Source organism: Schistocerca gregaria, chromosome 5, assembly GCF_023897955.1.
Source record: "Schistocerca gregaria isolate iqSchGreg1 chromosome 5, iqSchGreg1.2, whole genome shotgun sequence".
Lineage (NCBI taxonomy): Eukaryota > Metazoa > Arthropoda > Insecta > Orthoptera > Acrididae > Schistocerca > Schistocerca gregaria.
This window is the reverse complement of record NC_064924.1, coordinates 531,794,404-531,820,253: the sequence shown is the minus strand read 5'-3', so window position 1 is coordinate 531,820,253 and position 25,850 is coordinate 531,794,404. Positions and strand designations below refer to the sequence as shown.

The 25,850-nt window shown below is 42.1% G+C and overlaps 1 protein-coding gene across 1 annotated transcript in view; it reads left to right on the top strand.

Moving 5' to 3' along the window:
- Window positions 1-25,850, top strand: part of LOC126273124 (protein KRI1 homolog) — a 93,402-nt gene that overhangs the window by 32,898 nt on the left and 34,654 nt on the right. Inside the window, exons 4-5 of the mRNA XM_049976582.1 lie at window positions 13,951-14,111; window positions 23,221-23,374. Of these exons, the coding sequence (XP_049832539.1) occupies window positions 13,951-14,111; window positions 23,221-23,374 (315 nt within the window). The remainder of the gene's footprint in view (window positions 1-13,950; window positions 14,112-23,220; window positions 23,375-25,850) is intronic.

Genomic DNA, 25,850 nt, shown 5'->3' with positions numbered 1-25,850 from the left:
TACAAGGCTTGGTGCATCTTTTGACATGACATGGTCCTTATCCATATCATCTTGAATGACTCGAGCTTGGGCAGTGAGGATATTGCGAACGTCGAAACATAACAACTCCAGAACATGTTGTCTTCACTGCATGTTATTCTGCATGAGACAGAACACTCCATTTCTGTCTGATTTATACACAACTTGTAGTTGACCCCAAAAAGTGATGTTATTTAGGCAGCTAACTGTGGGATTTACACTCAGTTTATATTTCAAGGCCACAACTCCATGTGGCTGCAGTGGGGACTTACATATATTTCTTCCTGTTTTCTGTCCATTCTTTTCCCTTGCTGTCTTTTGGTTAAGTTTCTTAATTTTTCACATCATTCATATGCTTTAGATGAAGCAGTAGGAAACTGCACAACCACTAATGGAACTGTTACTCTTCATCCTATTATTGTACTTCCAGACTGCATTCTACGAGTATATACAGACTGTGATTGAATTTTTGATTGTATATAATTTTATTATTGTAACTGTGATTATTCGTTGGTCATTAAGGAACTGTATGATCTGTTGTAGTATCTAGACAGCAGACTGTAAGGTTCTAGCAGCACATAAGTAAAAATAAATAAATAAATAAATAAATCCTTGAGGTTGACATGACCATCACAAAGCATGCATCACTTCTGAAGTCTGTTCTTGCCTCTGTTAAAATGCACCCATGACACATTTATTTAAGTTTTGGCACACCGATCCTGTGATGGTGGATCTGTAAGAGTATTTAGATAAATTTGTATTTTGATTATGTTGCTGCCTGTGTTTCTACAAGTGGGTGCGAAATGCAAGATTGGTACCGTAATCTGCATTGAACCAAAATAATCGTGGTATCACTAGTTTCAAAATGTGTGATCCCATTCTGGCATGTTACACAGTGTCTTCATGGCAACCGATACCTCACTGCCATAAGCGCATTGCTACTTTAATGACTGTTTTGTGTGTGTCATCTTTGTTTCAGACAGATTTTTTTCTGTTGCAGTGCCATTTATTATGAGATGTGATTATGCAATGGGTAACATCCATGTGGATAGTCCGACATCTGATATTACTATCCTAGACATTTGAATCTGCCAGCCCTTCATGCTTTGGTTCAGTTTAGTTGACTAATATACATTGTCATCAGGTAGGCTGAGTTAAGTATTGACAGTATTGCCCAGCATTAATTCTGTTTCAAGTCTACTGATATGAATGCCATCATTCCCCAATGCCTTTGTCCAAGGTGTTTGGATATGATTTTATATATCTGTAATAATGTTTATACAATATTCAGCTACAGTGTAGGCTCGAAGCTTACCGTATCAATAATTGAATCACATGCTAAAAGACCTTCTCTAGCTCAGTACATGGCAGCTATAGATTCTGTTTGTTGCTAGACATCTTTTCCATTCCACTTTTTTCGTCTCTAGTGACCTTAATGCTGATGGAACATTAAACTCTGATCTTCCTTCCTTTATTTTTATTTTTGCAGCATATACTGCATCTGTGGTACTTTTGCCTAAGGTAATACCAAATTAGTGTTCTGTTATTGTTAGTAGAATTTACTTATTTATGATTCTTTCCCAGATTTTTAGAGGTCCACAACAGATATATTTCACTTCTTTATAGTTTCCACAATGATTCACACTGCCTTTGTTTTAATAGAAAAGAAGGAATATTAGGCTTTGATGTTGCACAGTTTTAGTAGAAAGGTACTTGTAGTCTTTTCTTCCATTCATCTGACACTACTCTACATTACAAGATGTTTTTTAAGAGTTCTGTGATATGTGCGATGTCATCTAGTGTGAGGATTTTCCGTTGTTGCCAGTACAGTTTATTTGTGTCATAGCATTTTCTCAATTTACCCTTCTTCTTAAATACTGTATTTACAATTGCTAAATTTTGCGAGAGCAAGTTCCAGAATCTTAACCTCTACAGTATTTTGGTTAGCTTAACTAAACCCACCATGAAAGTCACTGCACTCAGCTTTATCTTTGCACACATTATCATTTAGGTCTCTACATAATAGGTCTTGTTCTTCTTTTGGTGTATTTCAAAAATGAGTGTGTAGGTCTCCCAAAACTCCAGTTTCAGTCACTCTGCTTCTTGGCATATGACTTGCGGTGCATATGTAGATAAGATATTTAGGCAGACTTTTTATCCACAGTTATTTTTATTGAATTGATATGGTTACTTGTTTACAGTACTGCTAAAGTGGTTATGCATGATTACATTGACTGTGTCTGTTGTTGTCAAATCCATTAAAAATTGTTTTTAAACCTTTCCGTATCCATCTCTACATAACTAATTTACATATTGTCTTTTGAATACAGTATACATTTATATATCTTCGCTGTATGGTTATCCTGTCATAGTACTAAAATTCTGGGTGATAGTCTGCACCTTTTTTAATGGAGCAATGCTGCCTTTTAGGTTTTTGTTTATGGGGAGTGCCCCAGCATTTATCACTTTTATATTATCACTTAAGGAGAATGGAATAATCTTTTTATTTGTCTTTTTCATATTTGTCTTTACCTCTCCTTCCCTCTTTCCTGATAAAGCAACCTTGGGTTGCAAAAGCTTGAAATTTGTGTGTGTATGTGTTTTTATATTGTCTCTATCAACATACCAACACTTTCGTTTGGTAAGTTACAGCATCTTTGTTTTTAGATATATTTTTCCCACGTGGAATGTTTCTTGCTATTATATTCATATCATTAATTTGAACCCAAAAATGATGTTTGTTGTTGTCATTGTTGCATTTCGAAATCTTTTCTGTCATCTTATTTTCTCTTTTTGTTTGTGCAAGTATTTTCACTTTGTTTTCACCTTCCCCTTTTTACCGTAATCTACCATACAATTTTATCCTGCCTATGTATGCTCAAATAATACGTAATCCTCTTTCAACACTACCGCTGCTATAAAATCCACCATTCCCAATTCACAAACAGTTCCTTTCACCTGTTTAACAGCCTTATCAGCTAGTTCTAACAACTTTTGCTTGATTTCCATTTCCGTTTTTCCCACATCACTGATCATTTTTTAGCCGCTTCCCACAGGTTTTAACGTCATTATTTCTTTGTCAGACAATTGTTAGCCTCATTTTCATAATCTGCCACCACAAAACCTTTCCTTTTAATACATTTACATGCAGTTTTTTCGAAATTTTCCTGAATTTCTCCACCCTTTAATGTGTTTTGGAGGCAACACAACCACCTAACCTTTGTGCACATCGTCGTTTACTAACCTAAGTTCACCACAGGATCAACATAGATCAGCTTTAACCAACACTTTTTTCACACCAATCTCCAGTTGCTTTCTAGTTCACCTTTATCTCTACCTATGTTGTTATTGTTGTGGTCTTCAGTCCTGAGACTGGTTTGATGCAGTCCTCCACGCTACTCTATCCTGTGCAAGCTTCTTCATCTCCCAGTACCCACTGCAACCCACATCCTTCTTAATCTGCTTAGTGTAGTCATCTCTTGGTCTCCCTCTACAATTTTTACCCTCTATACTGCCCTCCAATACTAAATTGGTGATCCCTTGATGCCTCAGAACATGTCCTACCAACTGATCCCTTCTTCTGGTCAAGTTGTGCCACAAACTTCTCTTCTCCCCAATCCTATTCAATACTTCCTCATTAGTTATGTGATCTACCCATCTAATCTTCAGCATCCTTCTGTAGCACCACTCTCCCCATATATTTTTATTTTCATTTCAGCCTCATGTTACACTTTCGACCTTCTAATACCATGTCACCCTCACAACGTCCCCATTAAGTTTTATTTACATTCCCTCTGTAAACATGCCTTCGCCCTAGCCAAATTACGCTACCATATTTTATTTACTCAGGCTTGTATGACATTTGGCATTACCTCCAAACGCCTCACATTTAAAGTTCCCATCTATGGCATAACCCTTCTTTCCTTCAGTCCCTATACCAGTTCCAAACTGATCAATCCATAGCCCTCATCTACAACTACATCTACATGATTACTCTGCAATTCACATTTAAGTGCTTGGCAGAGGGGTCATTGAACCACAATCATACTATCTCTCTACCATTTCACTCCCGAACAGCGCGCGGGAAAAACAAACACCTAAACCTTTCTGTTCGAGCCCTGATTTCTCTCATTTTATTTTGATGATCATTCCTACCTATGTAGGTTGGGCTCAACAAAATACACTCCTGGAAATGGAAAAAAGAACACATTAACACCGGTGTGTCAGACCCACCATACTTGCTCCGGACACTGCGAGAGGGCTGTACAAGCAATGATCACACGCACGGCACAGCGGACACACCAGGAACCGCGGTGTTGGCCGTCGAATGGCCCTAGCTGCGCAGCATTTGTGCACCGCCGCCGTCGGTGTCAGCCAGTTTGCCGTGGCATACGGAGCTCCATTGCAGTCTTTAACACCGGTAGCATGCCGCGACAGAGTGGACGTGAAACGTATGTGCAGTTGACGGACTTTGAGCGAGGGCGTATAGTGGGCATGCGGGAGACCGGGTGGACGTACCGCCGAATTGCTCAACACGTGGGGCGTGAGGTCTCCACAGTACATCGATGTTGTCGCCAGTGGTCGGCGGAAGGTACACGTGCCCATCGACCTGGGACCGGACCGCAGCGACGCACGGATGCACGCAAAGACTGTAGGATCCTACGCAGTGCCGTAGGGGACCGCACTGCCACTTCCCAGCAAATTAGGGACACTGTTGCTCCTGGGGTATCGGCGAGGACCATTTGCAACCGTCTCCATGAAGCTGGGCTACGGTCCCGCACACCGTTAGGCCGTCTTCCGCTCATGCCCCAGCATTGTGCAGCCCGCCTCCAGTGGTGTCGCGACAGGCGTGAATGGAGAGACGAATGGAGACGTGTCGTCTTCAGCGATGGGAGTCGCTTCTGCCTTGGGGCCAATGATGGTCGTATGCGTGTTTGGCGCCGTGCAGGTGAGCGCCACAATCAGGACTGCATACGACCGAGGCACACAGGGCCAACACCCGGCATCATGGTGTGGGGAGTGATCTCCTACACTGGCCGTACACCTCTGGTGATCGTCGAGGGGACACTGAATAGTGCACGGTACATCCAAACCGTCATCGAACCCATTGTTCTACCATTCCTAGATCGGCAAGGGAACTTGCTGTTCCAACAGGACAATGCACGTCCGCATGTATCCCGTGCCACCCAACGTGCTCTAGAAGGTGTAAGTCAACTACCCTGGCCAACAAGATCTCCGGATATGTCCCCCATTGAGCATGTTTGGGACTGGATGAAGCGTCGTCTCACGCGATCTGCACGTCCAGCACGAATGCTGGTCCAACTGAGGCGCCAGGTGGAAATGGCATGGCAAGCCGTTCCACAGGACTACATCCAGCATCGTTACGATCGTCTCCATGGGAGAATAGCAGCCTGCATTGCTGCGAAAGGTGGATATACACTGTACTAGTGTCGACATTGTGCATGCTCTGTTGCCTGTGTCTTACGTGCCTGAGGTTCTGTCAGTGTGATCATGTGATGTATCTGACCCCAGGAATGTGTCAATAAAGTTTCCCCTTCCTGGGACAATGAATTCACGGTGCTCTTATTTCAATTTCCTGCCGTGTATTTTCGCATTCGGAAGAGAAAGTTGGTGACTGAAATTTCGTAAATAGATCTTGCCGCGACGACAAACGTCTGCCACACACTCTTCCCTATTACATGATAATACAAAACGAGCTGCCCTTTATTGCACCCTTTTGATGTCCTCCGTCAATCCCACCTGGTAAGGATCCCACACTGTGTAGCAATATTCTAACAGAGGACTAACGAGTGTAGTGTAAGCTGTCTCTTTAGTGGACTTGGTGCATCTTCTAAGTGTCCTGCCAATGAAACGCAGCCTTAAGCTCGCCTTCCCCACAATATTATCTATGTGGTCTTTCCAACTGAAGTTGTTCGTAATTTTAACACCCAGGTAGTTAATTGAATTGACAGCCTTGAGAATTGTACTATTTATCGAGTAATCGAATTCCAACGGATTTCTTTTGGAACTCGTGTGGATCACCTCACACTTTTCGTTATTTAGTGTCAACTGCCACCTGTCACACCATACAGAAATCTTTTCTAAATCACTTTGCAACTGATACTACTCTTCGGATGACCTTACTAGATGGTAAATTACAGCATCATCTGCGAACAACCTAAGAGAACTGCTCAGATTGTCACCCAGGTCATTTATATAGATCAGGAACAGCAGAGGTCCCAGGACGCTTACCTGGGGAACACCTGATATCACTTTAGTTTTACTCGATGATTTGCCGTCTATTACTACGAACTGCGACCTTCCTGACAAGAAATCATGAATCCAGTCGCACAACTGAGACGATACCCCATAGGCCCGCAGCTTGATTATAAGTCGCTTGTGAGGAATAGTGTCAAAAGCTTTCCAGAAATCTTGAAATATGGAATCAACTTGAGATCCCCTGTCGATAGCGGCCATTACTTTGTGCGAATAAAGAGCTAGCTGCATTGCACAAGAACGATGTTTTCTGAAACCATGCTGATTTTGTATCAAAAGATCGTTCCCTTTGAAGTAATTCATAAAGTTTGAATACAGTATATGCTCCAAAACCCTACTGCAAACCGGCGTCAATGATATAGGTCTGTAGTTCGATGCATTACTCCTACTACCCTTCTTAAACACTGGTGCGACCTGCGCAATTTTCCAATCTGTAGGTACAGATCTGTTGGTGAGCAAGCGGTTGTATATGATTGCTAACTAGGGAGCTATTGTATCAGGGTAATCTGAAAGGAACCTAATCGGTATACAATCTGGACCTGAAGACTTGTCCATATCAAGCAATTTGAGTTGCTTCGCAACCCCTAAGGTATCTACTTCTAAGTAACTCATGCTAGCAGCTGTTCATATTTCAAATTCTGGAATATTCCAGTCATCTTCCCTGGTGAAGGAATTTCGGAAAACTGCGTTCAATAACTCCGCTTTAGTGGTACAGTCATCGGTAACAGTATCATCGGCACTGCGCAGTGAAGGTATTGACTGTGTCTTGTCGCTTGTGTACTTTACATATGACCAGAATTTCTTTGGATTTTCTACCAAATTTCGAGACAATGTTTCGTTGTGGAACCTATTAAAGGCATCTCGCATTGAAGTCCGTGCCAAATTTCGCGCGTCCGTAAATTTTAGCCAATCTTCGGGACTTCACGTTCTTCTGAACTTTGCATGCTTTTTCCGTTGCCTCTGTAACAGCATTCGGACCTGTTTTGTGTACCATGGGGGATCAGTTCCATATCTTACCAATTTATGAGGTATGAATCTCTCAATTGCTGTTGCTACTATATCTTTGAATTTGAGCCCCATCTCGTCTACATTTGCATAGTCAGTTCGGAAGGAATGGAGATTGTCTCTTAGGAAGGCTTCTAGTGACACTTTATCCGCTTTTTTAAATAAAATTATTTTGCGTTTAATTCTGGTGGATTTGGAAGAAACGGTATTGAGCCTAGCTACAACGACCTTGTGATCACTAATCCCTGTATCAGTCATGATGCTCTCTATTAGCTCTGGATTGTTTGTGGCTAAGAGGTCAAGTGTGTTTTTGCAACCATTTACATTTTGTGTGGGTTCGTGGACTAACTGCTCGAAATAATTTTTGGAGAAAGCATTTAGGACAATCTCGAAAGATGTTTCCTGCCTACCACCGGTTTTGAACAAGTATTTTTGCCAAATATCGAGGGAAGGTTGAACTCCCCACCAATTATAACCGTATGACTGGGCTATTTATTTGTTACGAGACTCAAATTTTCTCTAAACTGTTCAGCAACTATATCATCGGAGTCTGGGGGTTAAAAAATTTCCAGAACTTATTTCAGGCTTTAGCCAGCTTTCTGTACCTATAATGATTTCAGCTTCTGTGCTTTCTATTAGCACTTGAAGCTCAGCACAACTACAACAATTTACAACTACAGTTCCGACTGTTCTTGATCAAAGTGCGTCCTGTATTTGCCATGCACCCTTTGGGATTGCAGCCCACCCCGTACTTTCCTGAAGTCTTCTAACCTAAGAAACTGCCCAGTCCACGCCACACAGCCTCCGCTACCCATGTAGCCGCCAGCTGAGTGTAGTGAACTCCTGACCTATTCAGCGGAACCCAAAACCCCACCACCCTATGGTGGAAGTCAATGAATCTGCAGCCAACACGGTCGCAAAATCATCTGAGCCTATGATTCAGACCCTCCACCTGGCTCTGCACCAAAGGTCCGCAGTCGGTTCTGTCAACGATGGTGCAGATGGTGAGCTCTGCCTTCATCTCGTAAGCAAGACCAGCAGCTTCATCAAATCAGATAGCCGCTGGAATCCAGAGAGAATTTCCTCAGATCCAAAGCGGCACTCATTAGTGCCGACATGTGCCATCACCTGCAGCTGACTGCACCCTGTGCTCTTTATGGCATCCGGGAGGACCCTTTCCACATCAGGAATGACTTCACCCGGAATGCACACGGAGTGCACCCTGGATTTCTTCCCCTCCTTAGCCGCCATATCCCTAAGTGGCCCCATTACGCGTCTAAGATTGGAGCTCCCAACTAGTCAACTAGCAATAAGCCCACCCTCTGCGATTGCTCGGACCTCGGAAGCTGAGAATCATCTTCTGAAACAGGGCAGGCAGCTGCATCTGGCTCAGCCAGTGCCTGAAACCTGTTTGTCAGACGCCCTGGGGAGGCTTTCTGATCAGCCTCCGGGGACGTCTTTCGCTGCCTGCCACACCTTGGAACGACTTCCCAATCAACCACAGGTGAGGGCTCAGGGCCACTGCAGGCAGCAACCGGGGCAACAACAGTGGCAGACTGATCTGGGGACAGACGGGACGAGGTTGACATCCCCGTGATACCCAAGTCCGGCTTCCCGCAGTGGTGCCCATTGGCAACAGCCTCAAGCTGCGCGACCGAAGTCAGCGCCACCTGCAGCTGTGACCGAAGGGATGCCAACTCAGCCCTCATCCGAACACAGCAATCACAGTCCCTGTCCATTCTAAATGATGTTGAACAACAGTTACAGAAACACGAGTCTGTGCCTAGATAACGCAAGGGAAACACGCAAAGAACATATGAACTAACCTATACAAATGCCTAACGACTGCACTACAATTTGCCTCAATTTACGATTACAGTAACTAAAACTCGAAATTACACTTCCTATACGAAACTCACATGCAATTTAAGTAAGAATCTACGAAGTAAACACAGAAAAGAAGCTATATACCTGTCTTCTGCGCTGTCGATGTGCACCAACTGGGAGCTCAGTTCCTGACCCGCCTAATCCTTCACCACATCAACTCAGCCAATGAACACACCTGTCAACTTCTATCCCAATAAAAGTCCTCAATCTTTCCTCTCCCACATCCACACCGGCTGTTCAGAGCATCCTCCTACAGGCCAACCGCAAATTAGAACAGCATGCTTCCCTCCACCTCAAAAAACTATCCAATCTCCTGGTTTTCCACCTCCGGAAAGGCAACTCACTCACCCTCCACAACCTTTCCAATAAACCTCAACCTCCTCTCATTGCACACAGACCCAGTCTCTCCCATCTACTCAATCTCCCACTTTCAGCTCCACTCTCCCCAAAACCTCAAAATTCCAATCAACACAATCCGGAACCACAACACCCAAATTCAGTAGTTAACCTTTCCTCCAAACCTCTCTCCAAATCCGAAATCTGTCCTATCCAAAGGCCTCACCTTCAGCCCTACACCCAGACTCAACCAAACAGCCCTCGTCAAAGATTTACTGTCCTACACTCGTACTCTCTGCTGGAAATATCACTGCCACTAAGAAAAATAATCCTAATCCTACTCCTAATGATCCATCTCCCCAAGACACTATCCAAATTGAACCCTGCCTGGAACAGTTCCGTCCTCCGTCACAGCGGGACGCACCTCCTCTTCCTCAAAATCTTCCTCTCCAAATCTTCCAGGAATTTCTCACTTCCAGCCTTGCCTCTCAATCCTTCTTGAAAAACCTTAATCCTACTCCCAACATCACCCTAGCTGAAGCCCCAGCTATCCGTGATCTGAAAACTGACCAATCCATCGTCATTCTTCCAGCTGACAAGGGTTCATTGACCGTGGTACTTGATCGTCGGGAGTATGTGGCTGAGGGACTGCGTCAGCTTTCAGACAACACTATATACAAATTGTGCCAAGGTAATCCCATTCCTGATGTCCAGGCAGAGCTTCAAGGAATCCTCAGAACCTTAGGCCCCCTACAAAACCTTTCACCTGACTCGATCAACCTCCTGACCCCACTGGCACTCTGCACCCCTACCTTCTACCTACTTCCTAAAATTCACAAACCCAATCATCCCGGCCGCCCCATTGTAGCTGGTTACCAAGCCCCCACTGAACGTATCTCTGCCTACGTAGATCAACACCTTCAACCCATTACGTGCAGTCTCCAATCCTTCATCAAAGACACCAACCACTTTCTCGAATGCCTGGAATCCTTACCCAATCTGTTACCTTAGGAAAACATCCTTATAACCATTGATGCTATTTCCTTATACACAAATATCCCGCACGTCCAGGGCCTCGCTGCGATGGAGCACTTCCTTTCACGCCGATCACCTGCTACCCTCCCTAAAACCTCTTTCCTCATTACCTTAGCCAGCTTCATCCTAACCCACAACTTCTTCACTTTTGAAGGCCACACATGCCAACAATTAAAGGGAACAGCCACGGGGAACCAGGATGGCCCCCTCGTACGCCAACCTATTTATGGGTCGCTTAGAGGAAGCCTACTTGGTTACCCAAGCCTGACAACCCAGAGTTTGATACAGATTTATTTATGACATCTTCATGATCTAGACTCACAGAATTTCCTCTCCAACCTCAACTCCTTTGTTTCCACCAGATTCACCTGGTCCTACTCCAAATCCCTTGCCACTTTCCTCGATGTTGACCTCCATCTGTCCAATGGCCAGCTTGACACATCCGTCCACATCAAACCCACCAACAAGCAATAGTACCTCCATTTTGACAGCTGCCACCCATTCCATATCAAATGGTTGCTTCCCTACAGCTTAGGTCTTCGTGGCAAACGAATCTGCTCCAGTCCTGAATCCCTGAACCATTACACCAATAACCTGAAACAGCTTTCGCATCCCGCAACTACCCTCTTGACCTAGTACAGAAACAAATAGCTAGAACCACTTCCTCATCCCCCCAAACCCAGAATCTCCCACAGAAGAACCCCAAAAGTGCCCCACTTGTGACAGGATACTTTCTGGGACTGGTTAAGACTCTGAATGTGGCTCTCCAGCAGGGATACGACTTCCTCAAATCCTGCTCTGAAATGACATCCATCCTTCATGAAATCCTCCCCACTCCACCAAGAGTGTCTTTCTGCCATCCACCTAACCTTCATAACCTCTTGGTTCATCCCTATGAAATCCCCAAACCACCTTTCCTATCTTCTGGCTCCTACTCTTGTAACTGCCCCCCCGGTGTAAGACCTGTCCCATGCACCATCCCACCACCAGCTACTCCAGTCCTGTAACTCGGAAGGTGTACACGATCAAAGGCAGAGCCACATGTGATAGCACCCACGTGATTTACCAACTGACATGCCTACACTGTGAAGCCTTCTATGTGGGAATGACCAGCAACGAACTGTCCATTTGCATGAAAGGACGCAGGCAGACAGTGTTTGTTGGTAAAGAGGATCACCCTGTGGCTAAACATGCCTTGGTTCATGGCCAGCACATCTTGGCACAGTGTTACACCTTCCAGGTTATCTGGATACTTCCCACTGACACCAACCTATCAGAACTCCGGAGATGGGAACTTGCCCTTCAATATATTCTCTCTTCCCGTTACCCACCATGCTTCAACCTCCGCTAAGTTCAAGTTGCCGCCGCTCGTACCTCACCTGTCATTCAACAACATCTTTGCCTCTGTACTTCCGCCTTGACTGACATCTGTGCCCAACCTCTTTGCATTTACTTATGTCTGCCTGTGTCTGTATATGTGCGGATGGATATGTGTGTGTGTGTGAGTGTATACCTGTCCTTTTCCCCCTAAGGAAAGTCTTTCCGCTCCCGGGATTGGAATGACTCCTTAACCTCTCCCTTAAAATCCACATCCTTTCGTCTTTCCCTCTTTTTCTCTCTTTCGTGATGAAGCAACCTTGGGTTGCGAAAGCTTGAAATTTGTGTGTGTGTTTGTGTGTCTATCGACCTGCCAGCGCTTTTGTTTGGTAAGTCACATCATCTGTTTTTAGATATATTTTTCCCACGTGGAATGTTTCCCTCGTTTTATATTCATATTGTGTTTAATATAATATGACAGTGATGTCCACTGAGACAAGCTGGCAGAGATGCTACTAGTTTCAAAGTAAAAAACTTTTAGGTACTCTCAAATGAGATATGCAATATGTATATGATAGGTGGGTCCTGTTAATACACTAGGCACACTTGCTGGAGTGTTTGTGTAAGAAACCATCAGCTAACAGCATTCAGATTCCTCCATATCATCTGACTTTTCTTTGTTTGTGCTGTGGCCTTCACCCTTGAACTCTCAACTGAGCTTACGAGTGCTTGTATTCTACTTTAGTTACCAGTTAGTTCTCAGTTCACTTTGTGAATATTTTGCTGGCAATGCTAGGCTGAAAAATGGGGTTGTGGATTCCGACACCGACTGCTGCAAGTTATTAAGTTATGTAGCTGACAGGTGCACAATTGTGTTGCATATTACTTTAATTTTCACTTTGCACAACCCCCAACATTACACAGTTAAATGGCCAGTGCACTATTGTTAAAACTTTCCATTCCTCATTAATAGTTTGCAGGCAAACCTCCATATACTGCTACAATTGCTTACTGATGAACATCTACAAGCAGTAAAACCTAACCACAAAGTGCACAGTTCTTGAAGAATAATCAGGAACGTATGAAGCAGTCACTGTCATTGGTTTTTACACACAGCCCAATTATTTAACACTTACTTCACAGTTAAATTTAAGCATTGTTATTGTTCTAACCAGCACAGGTTGCTCGCATTAAATTCGGCTATGGACTGACTGTCTCGTGACCAAAAATCGTACCCTTATCCCTTATATATCCTCACAATAATAGGTGCTGAAAATACACATTGTCTAAAGTTAAATTTACAGAAATTACAACTAAAACTGAACTCGCTCAATTAATTACCGCTGTCCAATAAACACTTTAACATGTATACCTTGTACACTTGCTGTTATTACAGGGTGCCACACCTCCTTTTTACTTACCTTGTGATCTTCTTCGTACAACATATCCTCATTAATCCTTTCCCTGGAAAAACTATCATCCTGCTTACCAAATTGATTATCAGACACAGTCTAATGACAGCCAGCATGGTCCTCTTCCTCTTTACGCCTCCCAAACCCTAACTCTTCATTAAGCCTAATATTATCCACCTTTGTTCTATCTTTACTTACCACATGGCCATCATTATCGATTATAACTTCAAATACTTCATTGTCATCACTACCAGATTCATCACTGCTATCGTCATTACAACTTCCTGTCAGAATCGGACTCTCTGTCAGTTTCACTGTCCTCACATATATGGATAATTAGTTGATCCTTGTTTCCAGTATTAGACCATAAGGCGACCCACCTGACTTCCTCATGTTTTCTTAAAAATTCAGCATTCATTTCGACACTTTTCACATCCTGAACAACATTAACACAATGTGTTTCATCACTTAATTTTATCATAGTAAGTTCCTCCTCACCTTGTATGAAATAAACATTGCTACCCACACTGTCATTCAACATGTCACTATAATTAGAAATTACACTCATCTTACTACATTACCCTGATTTTTATAACATAGCTTTCTCTTTAGCCTTTTGATCTCACACGATTGATTGAAGGGTGTAATGTGTACAATTTTACAGGAGAAAGAAGAAGAAGATTATCTTGAATGGCTGAAGGGGCAGAGAGAAGAACTTGCTGACAAAGAAGCAGAATCTGATCTGAAATACTTGCATGTTTATTGGAATGATCCTAAGCTGGATGAAAATGAAATATTTCTTCGTGATTATCTTCTCAATAAAAGGTATAATTACTTATTATTTGTGATTCCGTATAAAAATATTAATCACTGAGAGAAGGAATGGATGACTCATTTCCCACACGAGCATATTATTCAAAAGTGTGAAAGTTATCATATTTGCCTTATCTCTGATGTCTAAAATTATTGACAAAATGCCCCACAAAAGATTGCGTCTTATAGTGTTGGAAAGGCTTGTAGAATTATAGAATTACCACACACATATAATATTCATTAAACCCCCCCCAAAGCGACTTTAAGAGATTAGTAGTGTTAGTAGTGAAGGCAGCAGAGGATCAAATAGGCAAAATGACAAATTCCATTAGAAATCCCTGGATAACGCACGAGATTTTCAGTGTAATGTAGGTAAGTTCTGGTGGAATGTAAATACTTGAGGAGTAAAGGCGATCAGTCATTGAAAAGCAGAAGCACTGAGGATATATATATATCCCTGGGGAAGGCCCACATTCAAGACCTACCCAGTCCACTTAACCAGCACTTCCTTCTCCAGTCCTGTTACAGGCTTATCCTATCCCATTAGTGTCAGGGCAACCCGTGAAAGCAGCCATGTCATATACCAACAGTGTTGCAATCACTGCACAGATTTTTATGTCTGTATGACAGCAAACCAGCTGTTCATCAGAATGAATGGCCACTGCCAAATGTGACCAGAAACATCCAGTGACACAACATGCATCCGAGTACAACATTGTCGATTTTGATGGTTGCTTCACTACCCGGGCCATCTGTATGCTTCTCTCCAGCCCTAGCTTTTCTGAACTATGCATATGAGCATTATTCTTGCAACACATCCTTCACTCTCACCCTCCTGGTCTCAGTCTCCATTAACTCACTATCCTCACGCCCTCCACCCAACAGTTTCCCCTTTCTCTGTGTCATCACTTCCTGCCAATCACATCTCCATGTCACCTTCATCATGTACCACTGACCAATCGCTCTGACACTCATAGATCACATGCCTAGCTCATGCATGTGCTACTCCTCCCTTCCACATTAATAGCCAACAAACTAACTGCCTTCCTCCAAGTCACTAGGTGCCCACCCCTAACTCCTCTTACTGCCTGCCTCTCCCTCTATCCACCCCATGTACACAACCGCCATCCCATCTGAGGCCACTTACCGAACTTTGTGCAGCCAGCCAGCACTGTGTAGGGGCATAGGCAGGTGCGTACGTGTGTGTGTGTGTGTGTGTGTGTGTGTGTGTGTGTGTGTGTGTGTGTGCGCGTACTCTAGCTTGAGAAAGGATTTATTCCGAAAACTGGAAAGTTTCCTTCTTTTTTTGTGTCTGCCTATCGACTATTCAGTAATTCTGCATTTCAGTGAGTGGTCTACTTTATTCCTAAAATATTTATAGAAATATTCATTCTAATTGACAAAATCAGAAAATACAAAAATACAGCAAATGAAGCAGGAGAAATGGAATACAGACATCTATAAAATGAGATTGACAGGAAGTGAAAATTAGCAATGAAGGAATGACTATAGGATAGTTGAGAGGCTGTAGAAGCATCCAGGGCTGTGGGAAAGATAAATGCAGTATATAGGAAAATTAAAGAGACCTTTGAGGGAAAAATGAAGCACTTGCATTAATATTAAGAGCATAGCTGGCAAGGAGGTTGAAGGATGAAAGGTAGAAGGGATACACAAGGGTGTGTGTGTGTGTGTGTGTGTGTGTAAGGAAAACAAACTTGAAGACAGTACATAAAAAGAGAAAAGGACATAAATAAGGATGAAGTGGGAGGTACGATACTGCAGGAAGAATTTAACAGAACTCTAAAAGACCTAAGTCAAAACCAATTCCTCGGAGTAGATAATATTCACTCAAGAACATGAAGATTCTTGGGAGAGCCATCCATGTCAAAATTATTCCACCTGGTGTGCTATGTATATGAGACAGGCAATATACTTTCAGACTTCAAGAAAAATTTAATAATTCCATGCCAAAGAAGGCAGGTGCTGATGGGGGAAGATATTACAAGCTATGAGTTTTATAAGTTATTATTTCAAAATACTGACACAAATTATGTTCAGCAAATAGAAAAACTGATAGGAACAAGCCTTTGGGAAGATCAGTTTTGGTTCCGGGTACACAAGATGCCTTACTGACCCTTCATCTTATTGTAGAAAATAGACTGAAGAATACCAAAACTACATTCATGGCTTTTGTAGATTTAGAGAAACCTTTTGACAGTGTTAACTGAAACACACTCTTTGAAATTCGGGAGATAGCAGGTGTAAAATTCAGGGAGCAGAAACTTATCTACAACTTGTACAGAAACCAGACTGCTGTTTAAGAATCAAAGGACATGAAAGGAGGCCAGTAATTGAGAAGGGAATGAATCAGACGAATAGTGAAGGAAAACATCAAGAAATCTGAAGTGGAAATGAAAGATAAGGGAAAAGACATAAAAACTTGGAGGTTAATGGACTAGCAAGATCTGTTGAAAGTAATGGATAGTGTCTTTGATAGGTGAACACCAATAAAAAGTAAAGCGAGCATAATATAATGTAGTTTAATTAAATCAGATGATGCAGGAGAATTAGACTGAAAAATGAAACATTAAAATAGTCAGTGAGTTCTGCAATTTCGGGAGCATAAAAACTGCGAATATCCAAAATGGCACCAACTATAGCTGCCATCAATCTGGAGATTGGTTGCATCAGCATACCTTTAACATGCCAGAATCATCATTCATGTGATTGATTGGTCATAAAACTGTTTGCACAGTATGTATGGTTAGGTGGGTTTTGTTTGTACTTTGTGTGCAAATTAGCTTCCCTGTTGTTGCTGGGTCAGCAGTTGTGTGTGTTCAGATGATGGTGCCAGACAGCTTTACTGAGATGCAGGGGTTCCCTGATATTTGCATTGTTTGTACATTTTAGAGTGTAATAGGTGGTTAGGTGTCCCTAGTAAAGAGTGTCTTTGGGCAATTATGTTTCCACTATGGTAGTGTTCGTAGTTTTCCAGATTTAGGATAAAAGAGTTGTTCGAGTGTCTTGAGTTTCTGTATAGTTCTGTAATGAGTTTTTTGAATAGCTCCGAGAGAATCTTGAGATGGTATTTATTGTGAAGGTGTATGATGTGTTTGTCTCACAGAGCATTGGTTATGATACATAAACCTTGTTCTATATATTAAAAACAAAGATTCCAAGACGTACCAAGCGGGAAAGCGCCGGCAGACAGGCACAATGAACAAAACACACACACAGAATTACTAGCTTTCGCAACCGATGGTTGCTTCTTCAGGAAAGAGGGAAGGAGAGGGAAAGACGAAAGAATGTGGGTTTTAAGGGAGAGGGTAAGGAGTCATTCCAATCCCGGGAGCGGAAAGACTTCCCTTAGGGGGAAAAAAGGACAGGTGTACACTCGCGCGCACACACACACACACACACACACACACACACACACACACACACACACATATATCCATCCCCACATACACAGACACAAGCAGACATATTTAAAGGCCTTTCGTCTTTCCCTCTCCTTCCCTCTTTCCTGAAGAAGCAACCATCGGTTGCGAAAGCTAGTAATTCTGTGTGTGTGTTTGTGTGTTTTGTTCATTGTGCCTGTCTGCCGGCAGTTTCCCGCTTGGCAAGTCTTGGAATCTTTGTTTTTAATATATTTTTCCCATGTGGAAGTTTCTTTCTATTTTATTTACATAAACCTTGTTCTGTATGACATGTAAGTGGTGCAGGCATTTTGGAGCTGCGTAACCCTAGACTGGAGCTGTTAACATGATCAGAGGTCTAATCATATCATTACATGGACCACAATGCCTTCATATTCAGTGTGCTTTATCTTTTAATCATTGGGTAAGTTATTTGAGCCTCAAGTGTGTTCAGTTGTCAATGTATTATACTTTAGTCAGTCAGTTACATTCCTGTCCAGGCAGACTCTGAGGCACCTGACTTTCTTGTGGACACATGTTGAGCATGTATGTAGTATTATTCAACTGCAGTGCTGGTGCTTGTGCAGTTGTTTTGATCTATGAATGAACAAAAGTGCTTCGTACACCTCGATGTTTATCTCAACAGGCCAATGTTCCAATCGAAGCCTGGCAGTTCTGAGTGCTGTTCGTAATAGTGAGTTGATGTTCCATGGCTTCCAGTCTTGGATGGTGATGTGATCTGCATATATGACAGCCATTGTACACTATGTGATCAAAAGTATCTGGACACCCCCAAAACATCTGTTTTTCATATTAGGTGCATTGTGCTGCCACCTACTACTAGGTACTCCATATCAGCGACCTCAGTAGTCATTAGAAATCGTGAGAGAGCAGAATCGGGCATTCCACCAAAGTCACGGGCTTCGAACATGGTCAGGTGATTGGGTGTCACTTGTGTCATATGTCTGTATGCGAGATTTCCACACTCCTAAGCATCCCTAGGTCCACTGTTTCCAATGTGATACTGAAGTAGAAACGTGAGGGGACACGTACAGCACAAAAGGGTACAGACCGACCTCATCTGTTGACTAACAGAGACCACCGGCAGTTGAAGAGGGTCGTAATGTGTAATAGGTAGACATCTATCCAGACCATCACTCAGGAATTCCAAACTGCATTGGATCCACTGCAAGTACTATGACAGTTAGGCGGGAGATGGAAAACTTAGATTTCATGGTCGCGAGGCTGCTCATAAGCCACACATCACACTGGTAAATTTCAAATGATGCCTCGCTTGGTGTAAGGACCCTAAACACTGTATTATTGAACAGTGGAAAAATGTTGTATGGAGTTACGAACCATGGTACACGATATGCCAATCCGATGGCTGGGTGTTGGTATGGCGAATGCCGGGTGAACGTCATATGTCAGCATGTGTAGTGCCAACAGTAAAATTCGGAGGCGGTGAGGTTATGGTGTGGTCATGTCTGTCATGGAGGGGGCTTACACCCCTTGTTGTTTTGCGTGGCACTATCATAGCTCAGGACTACATTGATGTTTTAAGCACCTTCTTGCTTCCCACTGTTGACGAGCAATTCAGGTAAGCAATTACAACTTTCAGCACGATTGAGCACTTGTTCATAATGCATGGGCTGTGGCGGAGTGTTTACACGACAACAACATCCCTGTAATGGACTGGCCTGCACAGAGTGCTGACCTGAATCCTATAGAACACCTCTGGGATGTTTTCGAACCCTGACTTCATGCCAGGCCTCACCAATCGACATCAATACCTCTCCTCAGTGCTGCACACTGGGCTCGCATTCGGGAGGACGATGGTTCAATCCCGCGTCTGGCCATCTTGATTTAGGTTTTCCGTGATTTTCCTAAATCGCTCCAGGCAAATGCCGGGGCGGTTCCTCTGAAAGGGCATGGCCGACTTCCCTCCTCGGCCTTTCCTAATCCGATGACACCGATGACCTCGCTGTTTGGTCTCTTCCCCCAAACCAACGAACCTCAGTGCTGCACTCCATGAAGAATGGGCTGCCATTCCACAAGAAACCTTCCAGCACCTCATTCAATGTATGCCTGTGAGAGTGGAAGCTGTCATCAAGGCTAAGGGTGGGCCAACACCATATTGAATTCCAGCATTACTGATGGAGGGCGCCACGAACTTGTAAGTCATTTTCAACCAGGTGTCGATCACATAGTGTATATTGTGTGGTTGGGATGTCGTTGAACAAGAGAGGCCCCAGAATGGTAGCTGTTAGTGAAGTAGGAATGTATGACGAGTCCGTCAAGGAAACCAACATCACTGAGTTTACAAATGAGGCTGCTCTGCCAGAGACAGTGAAAAGCCTTTTCTCAATGTATCTTGTTATTTGTTCTGTTACATGAAGAAACCTTTTTTCGATGTATCTTGTTATTTGTTCTATTACATGAAGGAGTTGTGCTGTGAAGTGGCGATTTCTGAAGCCAAATTGCTCTGGTCTCAGGGTGTCGTTGGTGATACAGTGCCTAGTGAGCCGAAGGAGTTGTTGTGTTGTGGAGTGGTGATTCCTGAACCCAAATTGCTTCAGTCTCAGGGTGTCGTCGTGCCTTGTGAGTTGATTCAGAGTAGTGGGTAGTAATTGAAAGGGAATAACTACAGCACCATGTCTCACATTTCAATATGTAATCACAGTTCATTACTTTCTAAAGGAAATCATGTGTCAGTATATAAAATACATGCTAGTAATATCTTGTCCTCCTCCTGACTTCATCAACTCAATCGTCATGGGGAAATGCTGACTCAGTTTATCAGATAGACTGAGGAGCTTAGTTAAATATGTGTGGGCATGGAGTCTGTTTTCTGGACAGACTCGAGTTTGTGCTAGGGACACAACAACATCTTGACTGTCCAGGAGTCTCCTATGCCTTAGCGTGTTCAGCAATGAAAAAACAGAACTATGTTGTATATTATAAGTCATCTGAAACAAATTGTGTGTAAATCAAGGGACATTAGGCAATAGGGACCAACCATATGGGTAAGTTGTACTTAAGACACTGATTTCTTGTTCAAGAGGATGGAGCTGCTCTGTCCAGCCATCATTATTTCATTATTTGGGTTTTTTGTAAGACACTAAGGCAAATGTCAGGATAGTCTGTGCATCAGAGTCATGGCCAACCACCTGTCGTATCCTTACACACCAACTGTCATACCTACAAAAGCATGTTATGTATTCTCTGTTTTGTATATTTTAAGCTACTTTTTCATGATGTATTACCTTGACAGCCCCTAAATGATTGTGAGATAACTCTTGGATGAATAAAAATAATAATAAACAATGAGAAGTCCAGATTGGAATATCAACAATGGTTTGAAATGAATAGGTGGTCTTCACCATAAAGATGATACATTGAGTAGCAGTCAGCACCATGGAAAGACTGTTACATCTAAGCTTCGAGGAAATCCTTCTGGAATCCATCTGGAATGGGGTGGAGAAGGGATACCAGAGGACTGGCCTGTGCGAGGTAAAATAAGCCCTTGTGGCCGGACACTTGTGAAAGCAGTCAGGTCATATATCAGCTCTGCTGCAACCACTGCACAGCTTATATGTTGGTATGACCACCATTTTTGAAGCAGGATGACTGGCTACTTTCAAACTGTGTCCAAGAGCAAGCTGAACCATCCTATGGCACAACATGCTGGTGAACATAACAGGGTTGATTTTAGTGCCTGCTTTGAAACCTGGGCCATCTGGATCCATCACCAGCTTTTATGAACCGTGCAGATGGATGTTATCCTTACAATACATTCTCTGCTCCCAAAATCATCCCCACCTCAACCTACAGTAACCGACTGTCACTATGCCCTCTGCCTAACAGTCCCCCCCCCCCCCCCCTCTGTCCTGTCATCTTCTTTCAGTTCATGTCCCCTCACCCACATTGTGTGCTGCCGTCTACCGGCACACCCACTGGTCTCTTCGCCACCTCAGCTCCTCTTCTTTCCGCTCTCTGCTTCCCTCCCTCCTTCCCTCCCCCACAGTGTTTTGACATTGTACTTGGCTGTGTTGTCCTGCCACCTCTCATCCATACACGTCCCACCAGATAGTGCTGATTCATATTCCTGACCCATACCCTGCTGTCCCTCCCCCCTCCCCCTTCCCTACTCCACGCTGGATTGTTTCTCCTGCTCAACATGTTTTTTTTGCATTGTGGCCGTAGTGGCTTGAGATATTGGTCAAGTGTGTGTGTGTGTGTGTGTGTGTGAGATGTGCTAACATATGTGAATGTAAGTGTGTTTTTCTTTTCTGAAGAAGGCTGTGGCTGAAAGCTTATATGTATCAGTCTTTTCATCGTCCTGACTGCAACTCAGCGTGTCATCTTTACGGTGGGTAACAGTGTATCCTGTTCATAACACTATTAAAGCTGATGATGATGATGATGATGATGATGATGATGATAGCAATAATAATAATAATAATAATAATAATAATAATAACACAGTAATTATACTGGAATAGAACCATTATAACAGATGAAACAACACCACATAACAAACCTGACATCATACTCACCAATAAAAAGAAGAAATTAACGCAACTAATCGAAATCCATACCCAATTCAACAAATATACAGGAGAAAAAATTGAAAAATACATCCAACTGGCTGAGGAAGTCAAGGACATGTGACATCAGGATAAAGTTGACATTATACCTATTATACTATCAACTACAGGAGTCATACTACACAATATCCACCAGTACATCAACACAATACAGCTACATCCAAATGTATATAAACAACTACAGATGTCTGTAATTATTGATATATGTTCAATTACCCAAAAGTTCCTAAATGCAATGTAACATATACCGTACAGTTAAAAGAAAGTCACGCTTGATCAAAGTCCGCGTCACTTTCCATTTTTAACCAGACATAACGTCTGAGAAAGGAAAGAAATAATAATAATAATTGGAAAGTTGCGCATTTGACAGGCTTCGAATTAATACGTTATTGCACATCACCTGCTTTCATGAAGTCACTGATACATAATATAAAACAGATCCTGATGTAGTAATATTTGGTGAAATATGTCATTAGTTCAAAATTCCTTTTGTGCCTGTTATCTGATGACAGGTGTAATATTTTTATAACAATCCACCATAGGTCCATGGCCTGCAATAAGAGTACAGTGGGTTTAGGATGCCCTGATCAGCCTTCCACTAATTAAATGATACTGTAGGAGGCATGGACAGCTGTTGAATAGTATTGTATCATTTCCAGTTATGATGCTTGGTTCAGATTTACCTTGAATCATGTAGTTATTCAGGGACAGAAGTTTGAAGGGAAGAGGGCACATAAAAAAATGTTGTAAAGTGACGTGTAGACATTAGACTAAGCATTATTGCAGATTGTGGGATACAGACAGCACAGCTATATATTTGTGCTCACTTATCACACATGTCAGAACTGCCTGCATCATTTTGAAAGTGCTACACAGTCAGCGTAATCTGTTCATCAGTCTCATTTTGATTATGTCTATCAACAAGAATGTCAATACTAAACCCTGTGACTCAAAATTTGTCTGTTTGGTTATTATAAACCTAGGCTGCTTTTCCTTAGAACAAGATAATATAGTACACTATTCGTATATTACATAGGAGTTTGTTTTATTGTATTGTATTTTATATGTAATTTATTCTTTTTTTGTTTGTAGGTTCTTGGATGATGAGGATGACTCATACATCCCAACGTACAATGAAATTGTCCATGACTCTGATGATCTATCTGGTGATGAATCTACACTTCAGCAGCAAGAGGAATTTGAACACAAGTTCAATTTTCGGTTTGAAGAACCAGACAAAGAATTTGTAAGAAATTAATTTAAAATTTTGTTTATTGTAATTGCACTAAAATAGTCTTTGTGACTGTGTTATATCTGCCACTAGTTTTAGTACTGGTGGTTAGATATGCTGTAAGTAGCAACTATTTAAGTTTTAAACTTCACTTTATTATCCTTACCCTTTTGCAGAGCCCTCTTTGGAAGGTGATTGTCTATTTAGGGTATAATTTAATTGTTTTGAATTTGCCTCTACACATTGTTCATGTTATTGTACCTTACATGTGTACCAGACTTGTGGATTGTGTATGGTATGCAGTCTGCTATGAATTACGCAAGTAAAACAACCAGAGGAATGAAATAATGGGAGGAAGTGGCAGTAAACATCGTCAGAGATCTGATTTCTGTAGCACCTTATTACGCCAACTAAATTTACACCTGAAAATTTGTTTGTAAAAACATATAAGACCAATTTAAGAAATGACAGTAGTTCAAAATATAAATAGTGACTAGTTGTATTACACCGTATTGTCAATATGCAACACAGTTACAATGTCCAACAATCCACAATATAGAATGTTAAGTTTTAAATGTGTTACGTAATTGATGGTATATCAGACACTTAACATTGGTTTGGATTATTACTGTTGTTGTTGTTGTTGTTGTTGTTGGTTGTTGTTGTTGTTGTTGTTGTCGTCGTTGTCGTCGTCGTTGTGGTCTTCAGTCCTGAGACTGGTTTGATGCAGCTCTCCATGCTACTCTATCTTGTGCAAGCTTCTTCATCTCCCAGTACCTACTGCAACCTACATCCTTCTGAATCTGCTTAGTGTAGTCATCTCTTGGTCTCCCTCTACGATTTTTACCCTCCACCCTGTCCTCTAATACTAAATTGGTGATCCCGTGATGCCTCAGAACATGTCCTACCAACCAATCCCTTCTTCTAGTCAAGCTGTGCCACAAGCTCTTCTTCTCCCCAATTCTATTCAATACCTCCTCATTAGTTATGTGATCTACCCATCTAATCTTCAGCATTCTTCTGTAGCACCACATGTCGAAAGCTTCTATTCTCTTCTTTTCCAAACTAGTTAACGTCCATGTTTCACTTCCATACATGGCTACACTCCATACAAATACTTTCAGAAACGACTTCCTGACACTTAAATCTATACTCGATGTTAACAAATTTCTCTTCTTCAGAAACGCATTCCTTGCCATTGCCAGTCTACATTTTATATCCTCTCTACTTCGACCATCATCACTTATTTTGCTCCCCAAATAGCAAAACTCCTTTACTACTTTAAGTGTCTCATTTCCTAATCTAATTCCCTCAGCATCACCCGACTTTATTCGACTACATTCCATTAACCTTGTTTTGCTTTTGTTGATGTTCATCTTATATCCTCCTTTCAAGACACTATCCATTCCGTTCAACTGCTCTTCCAAGTCCTTTGCTGTCTCTGACAGCTAAGTTTATAAAATTTGTGCTTCAGCCCTATTAGTTTCCATCATCGTGTAGTCATGTTGGCAGACAATACATGTATTATAGTAGCTCACTGTTAATATTGACAAAGAGTGTACTTACTAGTCTGTTGAAACTATAAGGGGTCTCAAGGAACACACCCCGAGTCGACCAGTTATCATGACACTAATTCATTGCTTGGTCACATATACCTCCTTGGTAAAGTTGGTGTTACAGTAATGCGCATTCATTAGTGAAGCAGGCACGTATTACAAATGACTGAAACACAAACAGTTTCATTAGTCAACTAGCGATTGTGAATCTTGAATTGAGTGTATTCTTCTTTGTATACTGGAAGTAAATTGGTTCAAAGCATCTGAAAAATATTCATTTTTTATGGTAAGAAAGAAAATTAATCTGAAAGGACATGAAGTATCCTAAAGGATATCAAGTATCCCTGAATTCTAGAAATCTCAGGACAGGATTTCCAAAAACCATAGCATATCACTCTGAAAAATTGGTTTTGATTTTGAATGTTATATTGTTTTGCAGAGAATTCCTGAGGATGATCCATTATACACAGCTTGTACCATTAAAACATGAGACATGCTCTCAGGCAAACAGGGTCGTACTGAAACGGTGGCAGAGTATACCAGCATTAAGGGCACAGGCACATATGGGGCACAGACCCTCTTACTTATCTTTTGCGTACAAGAATAAGTCATTTCCTTGGGGTTTGAATGTAAATGCACATTGGTTTTACTGCGTCCTTTGTAATGTGTCATTTCCTCCAAATACAATCATAAAGGAATGACTACTACTGAATGGTCATCAGTTACTAACATGGTTTATGTGGCAGTAGTAATCCTGTCACACAGCAATCACCTACACAAATCTCCCATGTTCAACAGTGGAGTTGCTGCTGCTGTTTTGCTGTGGTATTGTAAGAAATCAAAGGTTAGCAAGTGAATGGAGTGTTGGTTTATGATTTTTGCCAATTTCTGCTGACTCAGGACAGGAGCGAGTTGCAGTTTATAAAAGCAAAACA